At 51.5% G+C, this 9,087-nt stretch overlaps 1 protein-coding gene across 1 annotated transcript; it reads left to right on the plus strand.

Moving 5' to 3' along the window:
* Positions 1–3,748: 3,748 nt before the first annotated feature.
* Positions 3,749–4,208, plus strand: LOC124671211. The gene has a single exon (XM_047207620.1). It carries the CDS (start codon positions 3,828–3,830, stop codon positions 4,206–4,208), a length of 381 nt encoding a protein of 126 aa, XP_047063576.1. The 5' UTR covers positions 3,749–3,827.
* The last annotated feature ends 4,879 nt before the right edge of the window (positions 4,209–9,087 follow it).

Here is a 9,087-nt window from a genome sequence, read left to right on the forward strand (position 1 = left end):
TCCATTGGATCTTTCAGAAGATTTCTATAGAGTAAAGAGAATAAAATCATTATTTTATCCAATCTCATATAGAATATACACATACATATTATGTATGTCTGCACACATATTACAATACATTATGTTCCACAACATAATTATTACAATACCATATGTCTTATGACATATTTTACACACAATATATTTAAGGACATCATCACACAATACTTATGACGTTATGTGGAGATTAAAGTTGGTCTCCATATATGTCACTAGTAGAAGTGAAATCCACTAGCATGTCGTTGACATCAAGTGTAGGTCCTTCCTTTTGCTGAGCATGATCCTGGTTCTCCACGTTCTCCTGAACATTGTTCGGAGGAACACTTTGGGAACTCTCGATCATCGAGCCAGTGAAGTGAGCTTCGTACTGGTGTCCTTGAGGTTTCTTGCCCTTGATGGATTGTTGATACAGCGACACCAAATGCCTAGAAGTCTTACACTTGCTGGCAATATGGGTGTTACAACCACATCGGTAACAATTGGTAGAATTGTTACTCTTGTCATTTCTCTTGAAATGATTATTGCTCCTTCGGACTCCACTGCTATTCTGGTTCTCATTACGCTTCCACTTTCCTTTAGACCTCCTATGGTTCTTTCTTGAACCACGGGAGTTCTGAGCATTGTAAGAATTGAAATGTGCTTCAGGCAGCGGCAATGTTCCCGTTGGACGGGAATTATTATTCTTATCGAGAATTTCATTGTGCTTTTCTGTCTGAAGGAGTGCATATATCAATTCAGAATGCTTCTTATACTTTTGGTTACGATGCTGTTCAGCAATTAACCTCATATTAGGATGGAAAGTGGAGAGCGTCTTTTCAATGAGATCGTCATCCGAAACTGCACTGTTGCAGAATCTCAACTTAGAGTTGATTTGATGCACAGCGGAGTTGTATGCAGCAACGGACTTAAAATCCTGAAAACGGATAAGTGCCCATTGTCTTTGCGCTTCAGGCAACATCACCGATCTCTGTTGATCATAGCGCTCCTTTAAGGAGTCCCACAGTGATAGAGGGTTTTCCTCCATCATATACTCATCTTTCAGAGCAGGATCAAGGTGGTGCCGAATGAAGTGCAAAGAAGCATACTTTGCCGGTTCTGGTATAGCAGGAGCTCCTTGAGCAGGTGTGGTTATAGTGCTGATCAGATTCCTGGCCGCCAAGTTAATCTTGACATCCATGGCCCAGGTCAGATAGTTTCTGCCATCAACTGCAAGCTCAGCAAATTCTTTCTTGGATATGTGATCCATACCCTGCATGAAAAATATCATGCCCATTAATTTACCAACAAGTAAATTAATTGTGTGTAAATATCATGCTTGATTCATATAAAGGTCTAGGAAAAACCTACACAACCCATCATATGACTTTCTACAAATAGATAATCACCATAAAATGGTGTAGATCATATTTGTAGGACACATGGAGGTAGTCACTACCTTGTAGTGTAGACCTCGGATACATGTGTACTTCCACTTTTGCTTAAAACACAAGTAGGTAGTCACTACAAAGTAGTGTAGACCTAACTCTTATGGTGCAACCTTGTGTTCTTAAAACACATTGAAGGTAGTCGCCGCATGATGGCGTAGACCTCACAGTTGCGAATAAAGTTATTCATCCATAAGTTGCGTGCAAATGTGAAAATTGTCATATTATCTTATCAAGCATAGTCAACATAGGGCAATTATGAAATTGCAAATCATCATATGTTGACATTAAAATGTGCAGACAATACATAGTCATTGCTAGAAAATACTAACAAACACATATATACAAAAACTGAAACAGCTAAAAAGCTAAACAGAAAAGAGAAAACGAAAAGTTCTAACATACTGGGCCAAATTTTCAGCCCAATACGGTGGTTCTGGCCACCATTTTTCGTTTCTGCTTTTTTTTTTCTTTTCAGACCAGCCGAATGATCATGGGCCGTGGCCCATCAGGCTGGGCGGCCATTCGGCCCAGCCCCACACCGACAGGCGAGCGGATAAGGGTGGGGGGCGACGGTTCTGTCCTCGACAGCAACCGCCCCCCCCCCCCGTCGTTCTCCCCCGGCGGCAGCAGCCAGCGCTGCCACCAAATCCACTCGCCCTAGCCGCCGTTTTCAACGGCGAGCGGCCGCAGCCGGCGGTGCGCCGTCCTCCTCCTCGGACGAGGACCCTCCTGGGAGGTGCGTCCCGGGCGCCACGCCATTGGAGTGGCCGTTGGAGAGGCCGAGCCTCACCGGGCTCCACTCCCCCGACCGTCGGCCGGCGCGGCTCGCCTGGAGCACGGCGTGAGGCACGATGAAGCGGAGACGGCGTGGCGGAGGCGGTGCAGCAGCGGCGGAGCCTCCCGCGTCGTTGTCGAGGACGGCGTCCCGCGCGGCTGCCGGCGCGTGGAGAGGCGGATCGAGCCGCGACTGGGCGGGCTCGGCGGTCGCGAGTTCGTGCGCCGGAGTTGGAGACGGCTGGTCCGGCGACGCAGCACGTGACGACGCCTCGGGCACCTCAGGTTCGGCCTCCTCCTCAACGTGGATCCCCTGCTGTGCAAGCCTGGGGCAGGCCCAGCCGTGCACTGGGCAAGGCAGGGGCGGAGGCGGAGCGGCGAGGGCCGGGTCGTCGACGTCCATGTCGTCGCTGGCCGGTTCCATCTCCTCGTCGGCGAAGAGGTTGTGCGCTGCTGGTCCGGCGAGGATCCACGCCGGCGGCGGCTGTGCCTCCGGTATCACCAGTGGGGCGGGTGGGACGGCTTGGGCGTTCGATGGCCCTGCGCCATCACCACCTCTGCGACCACGACGAGGGCCATGGCGGCGACCTCCGTACCAGCGGAAGCCGTAGCGGTGGCGCTCGTTCCGGCGGAAGACCTGGCGACGGCCACCGAGGTGTCGAAGGCGCTGCGTATGGCGGTTGTGGCGGCGAAGTCCACCAGCACCATGGCGGCGGCGCGCGACGAGGCGGCTCCGGCGACTTTCCTGGCGAAGAAGATGTAGGAGGAAACCAATGAAACCTCCTGCATGCATTTTCTCACCTTTTTGTTGTTCTTGGTCCTTCTCCGGCGATCGCCGGAGTTCCGGCTGTTTGCTCTCGGTAGAGTCGTGCTGATAACGTGTTTAGATAGAATCGGAAATTGAACAAATGAATCAACCAGTTGTCTATTCCATCGATGATCATTGTATAAATACAAGGCAAACGGACGCGAGTTAACGGACGCGTCCAATCATGGGGGGTTGGGAGTATGGAAACACGAACGAGAAACACACCCGTCGGTTCTCAAAGAGAGTAACCGTTTCCCTAATTACAAGCAGAGGATTAACCTCTAATTTGTCTAATAAATAAATCCTAACAATATATACGGTGTCTACAGAGAATGGGGTGGCGTGATCAGAGTTCTTCTCTGAAATTTCTTCGTAGCCGTTAAGCAATTGCCCGTGAAAACGAGTGATCGATCCTCAGGAAAATTCCTCGCGGCCGTAGAGTCGCCGTCCTTTGTAGGCTACGCGTGTAGTTTGGCGAGATATAAATGCCTTCCCCTGATCGCTCTCACGGCGACTATTGTCTCAGCAATGCTAGACTTACGGGCCATAAGTTACGGGATGAGAGTTACGGGATGCGGTGGAATCAGCCGGTTGGTGCAAACTTAAGGAGGTGAAATGAAGCCACGTACAGCCCGTAAGTTTATTACGTAAGTTAAGCCCGTAAGTGTAGCATTATTTATCCTCGCCAGGACTTCCCCCGGTGTTTATCTCCCCACCTCGCAAGCTCCTCCCACAGTTTCATTCTCCTCCTTCCTCTTCGTGCTCCCTGCTCCAGGACAATGGTGAGGCTCGGGCCACTGGACGCCACGGCGGTCGACGACCTGGTGGGGAGCCCCGCCTTGCTGCTGGCCTTGGCGGTCGTGGCCACGGTGGCGGTGGCCACAGTGGCCGCCTTCGGCTGCGCCGACGGGATGAAGAAGCAGTGCAGGCAACAGAACAACGGCGTCTACTACTACGGCCAGGGCCAGCCGCCGCCGCCTCCCGCCGGCGCGTACGGCTACCCGGCGCAGCAGCCGCCCCAGGGCTACGGCTACCCGCCGCCCCCGGGCTACGCGTACCCTCCGCAGCAGCAGCAGAAGCAGAGGCGCGGCGGCGAGTGCGGCGGCGAGTGCGGCGGCGGGTGCAGCGGTGGCTGCGGCAGTGCATGTACAATGGTTTAGACACATAGTGTCTGCAATATCACTCCATGTCATATATAGATAATAGTATAGACAGCGTCTATAATGATCCGTCTGTAAGCTATCTATTTTTAGCCATAACCATATGTAAGTATAAGTTATAGACACCCTTCATACAACAACAAAATTGTTGTCTGTAGTCGGTAAGAAGTCTACAGACTGTCTGTAACTTTACAGACTGTCTGTAACTTTACAGACAGCCTCCCTCTTTCTCATCATTCTCTTTCCTCCACATCACCAAAATCGTCTATAACTACCTCTTACAGACAGCTGAGTCATCACCACTGTACATGCTCTAAGTTATAGACACCATTCATACAACAACAAAAATGTTGTCTGTAAGGCGTCTGTAAGAAGCCTACAGACTGTCTGTAACTTTACAGACAGTCTCCCTCTCTCTCATCATTCTCTTTCCTCCTGTTATCACCGGAATTTGACCAAGCCAGAGGTGGGCCGCGATCAAGATGGACTCGACGATTTATGCATGGAGAGATATGTGAATCGGCCTTGTTTATCAAGTTTGGGCTAGTTAGCCCGTGTATCTATATAGTAGGCTACGTAGAAGTTAGAGTTTATCTCGTGCACGGTTTGGTGCACGCCCACATTAGAAAGTCCCCTGGACTATAAATATGTATCTAGGGTTTATGGAATAAACAACAACCAACGTTCAACACAAACCAATCTCGGCGCATCGCCAACCCCTTCGTCTCGAGGGTTTCTCCGGTAAGCACCATGCTGCCTAGATCGCATCTTGCGATCTAGGCAAGCACGAGCCTGCCTACGTTGTTCATGCGTTGCTCGCATCGAAGCCTTTTTGATGGCGAGCAACGTAGTTATCATAGATGTGTTAGGGTTAGCATTGTTCTTAGTATCATATGCTCGTCGTAGTGCAACCCTTGCGCATCTAGCTGTCCTTGTACCTCATCATGGGTGCAGGGGCGGCACCCCGCTTGATCGTTATTTAGTAGATCTGATCCGTTACGATTGCTCCTTGATTCATCAAGGATTAGTTTAATATCTGCAATAGTTAGGCCTTACAAAGGGTTGGAGGATCCAGCGGCACGTAGGGTGTAGTTTGCTGCCCCTAGACAGGATGTTCCGAGGATCAACCTAGTGTTGATTTTTAGGCCTTGTCTAGGATTGGCTTACGATCACCGTGCGTGAGCGCGAGGCCCAATCGTGAGTAGGATGATCCGATTATGCGGTGAAAACCCTAAATCGTCGTGGATCTCATATGCTTTATCTTGATCAAGCGGGACCACCATATATTCGGCCACCTTGGACGAATCATGGGTGGATCGGCTCCATGAGCCGATTCACGAGATAACTCGAGAGCCGATCGAGGCTCGTATTTAACGTGTACGTGTGTGCCCTGCAGGAAATTAAGCAAGGCATCATCCACACCTTCCCGACCGGGTATAGGTCGGGTGGCACGCCCTTGCAATTTGCATCGGCGCGCGACCGAGGAGGCTTTGCGGGCCGTCGCTCCGAGGGACCGGGCCAGCCGCAGCCCTAGTTGTTCCCGGCTCTACGGTGTTGACCGACCACGCCCGCCGGTGGGTTTCTGACGTCAACACATTCTGGCACGCCCGATGGGACAATCTTCGACATCCACCACATCGCCATCTACATCGGAGATGGCGGAAAGCACTCCGATCAAATACAAGGACCTGGCTGACAAGCTCAAGAAGAAGCATAACAAGGTCGAGGCGGTCCTCGGAACCGAACTCGTCGGCTCTTGTGGGAAGACCCGTTCGCACGGCATCAAGCTCGACGGAGGCACACGTCCGTTGCCCGATGTCAACACGGTCGATCTCAGCCACTCCATAAGAGAACCAGGGTTCTCTTTCGATGCCAATATGGCAGGGTTCGTGATTCGCCATGACGCGGACAAAGCAGAGAGCAGCCACTCTCGTGGCAAAGAGAAAGAGGAGGCCGTTCCACGTGACCGGCCCCAAGACGACGATAAACGATACCTGGCCGAGGAGGAGGTGAGAAACATACGGCATCCACGCCTATTATCCGAGCATCTCCTCAGCAAATATGAACAGCCATACGACCGACGTCGCCGCTGCGATAACGACGATGAAGGATATCGTCGGTCTAATGCAAACAGGGGGTATCGTCAGCATGACAGAAACGACGACGGGTACGAACGTCGCGCCAGAGGGAGGTCAAAGGAGCAAGACAACATGGACAAGCACTGGAACTGTCCCTTCTTCAAACATTGCTGGGACTCAGGAATGAGCCGATTGCCGACAATCGAGAACTGCCCGGGATGCACACGAGAAAGGAGAAGGACGAACGAAGTTTCAGTGTTCAAACGTCTAGGACCTCTCCCACCTCAGAGCAAACGGACTGAGTCATCTCAAGAAGAAGACTTCGAGGAGTCAGATGGAGAAGAAGATAGGTACCACCGGCCAAGGTGGTGCCCTGATGGACTCAGCCAGTCTCAGGAGCGCCGGGTGCAGCGGCCGCGAAGCTTGGAAGAAGCCGAGGCACAGTACCTGTACATGTTGAGAAGAGCGCGGCCCGATCTGGCCGCGAAAATCCAGCAAATAGTGGAGACAAAGGCGCGCCCGCCAAAGAAAGTATGGCGCCCCAAACAGGCGAAAGCCGATGCACAGGCATCGACTGATGCCGATGCAGACGCATCGGTAGACACAGACATGGTTCAGAAGTGGACAACATATGAACAGCGCCATCCAGAATTGTACCGGGGCAAGTACAAGCGCGTCACCCCGATCGAGAAGGACAGAGATGAAGGTTCCGCAAGAGATCGGGAGTTCACTAGTGCTGAGTGGACCCGGGGGGCAAAACCCGTGTCCTGCAAGTGGGCGAAGCAACCAGGGCCTGCAAAAGGATTCGACTTCGATTTGAGCAAAACAGAGCAAATTTTTGATTGGCTCCTGAAGGAAAAACAGCTGAAGTTACCCGACGGCCACAAAATCCCCACGTTACAAGAGATGAACGGCAGACCATACTGCAAATGGCATGACACGTTCACCCATGCCACCAACGACCGCAAAGTCTTGCGCGGACAGATTCGGATGGCGATAGAGCAAGGCCGGTTACTCTTCGATCGGTTTGCCATGAAAGTTGACACGCAGCCGTTTCCGGAGGTCAACATGGTCGATCTCAGCCACCGCATAAGACGCGAGCCGGGTGGTTCGTCCGATATCAATAGGGCAGGGCTCGCGAGATCGCCATTGCGAGGATAAGCCCGAGAGCAGTCGCTCCCGCGGAAAAGGTGAAGAGGAGGCCGATCCACACGATCGGCCCCAAACAATGAAAAGGGGTGAACTCTCAGTAAGCGTTGCGATGAAAAGGGACGCCAACTCCAGTGATTGGCCAATGTTATCCTCAACATGCGCTTTACCGGTGTTCAACATTGACCAAGAAGGCGATGGAAAGCTGGGGTATGGGTTTACATCGGCTGACGAGCTAGAAGAGATTGAGGAAGTCAAGAAGGAGATCAAGGAGTTGTTGGACGCCGGGTTCATCAGGCCATGCAGGTACGCTGAAAGGATTTCCAATGTAATACCTGTGGAGAAAAAGGATGGCCGGTGGCGCGTTGCCATAGATTTTCGAAATCTCAACATTCTGTAAATAGTCGGATCGACGACTACAAGGGAAGCCGATTCATGAATCGAACGGCTAATAAAAAATCGAAAATTTTTGAGCAGCCGATGCGTAGTCATCGACTTAAGGATTCAAAGCCGATGCACGGCCATCGACTCAAGGGATTTAAGCGGAAGCCTAACCAGAGCAGGCCCTTCATTGAGATTGCCTGGCGACTCGGGCCCTCTCTTCAACGACTTCCAATTTCTTCGGCAAGACTTCAAGCTCGGCAGCATCGACAGGAGCATCAGTTTGGGCGTCCAAGACGGCCCTTTTTCTCATTTAAGGTGTTGAGGTTTGCCGGCAGGTTTGAGGATCACAACCCTGGCCAAACATCAGGAACAGCATGGATGTGCAGATCAGACTAGGATCACGAGAACAACCGGCGGTCATCCAGTTGGACTGAACTTCATTTCCACCAAAGGTTGCCTTATCGGACCAAAGAGATTTGGGGGCGGCTCACCTGGGAAGTTCTCTGTTGTTAACAACCGATTCGGTCAGAATCGGCTGATGCTGCACCACAGAAGAAGGGCTGATAGTGGCCCAATGCAGCTGGTACAACTTCACTCTCGCCTTGGCCGAGGCTCGGGGGGCAGCGAGCCAATGGTGTTGAAATTGGCTGTCTCTGCATCATAACCATGCTGAACGAGAGAGTTCTTGCAGAATAAAACCACCAGGGTTGACGGGAGGAGTTTGAAGGAGGGGCCATCATCGGTGGTTAGACCTTAGGCCAGTTCGTTGCGGCACAGGAGTGCGACATCGCTGGAAAGGCTGTGAGCAAACACTTGTTGAGCAGAGGTGTCAGCTTCAGACGTCAGAGGTCAGGCTTTCCTGGGAGCATTAACCCAGGAGTTTTGTTATCAAGACGAACATCATATTCGGATGATGTTAAAAGTCTAAAGGCCTTGGGGTCTCGAAGCTGCGCGTCGGACCTGTTCGATTCGGAGTTTGGGTCTGAATTCCATGGACTGCAAGTCGACATCTGAGAGGGCAATCAGATCGATCTGTTTTGCAATCCATTTGAAAGCTGATGCTTTGCTATCGGCTCATTAAGCATCTACCGGATTGACAATTGGCGGGCTCAGTACAAAAGAAATCGGCAAAATCAAGTTAAAGGGAACTTCTTCATTGATAAGCAGAGATTTCTTACATAAAGAGCCGATTGCTCTCAAAGGGAGTGGCTAGGGGGGACGTTGTCCCATCTACTGCTCCTAACTCTATCCTAGTTAAGGGCCGCTGC

Source organism: Lolium rigidum, chromosome 7, assembly GCF_022539505.1.
Source record: "Lolium rigidum isolate FL_2022 chromosome 7, APGP_CSIRO_Lrig_0.1, whole genome shotgun sequence".
NCBI classification, from domain to species: Eukaryota; Viridiplantae; Streptophyta; class Magnoliopsida; order Poales; family Poaceae; genus Lolium; species Lolium rigidum.

Excerpts from the sequence above, each read along its gene's own strand:
- LOC124671211 (XM_047207620.1), top strand. The coding sequence starts at position 3,828 with ATGGTGAGGCTCGGGCCACTGGACGCCACGGCGGTCGACGACCTGGTG.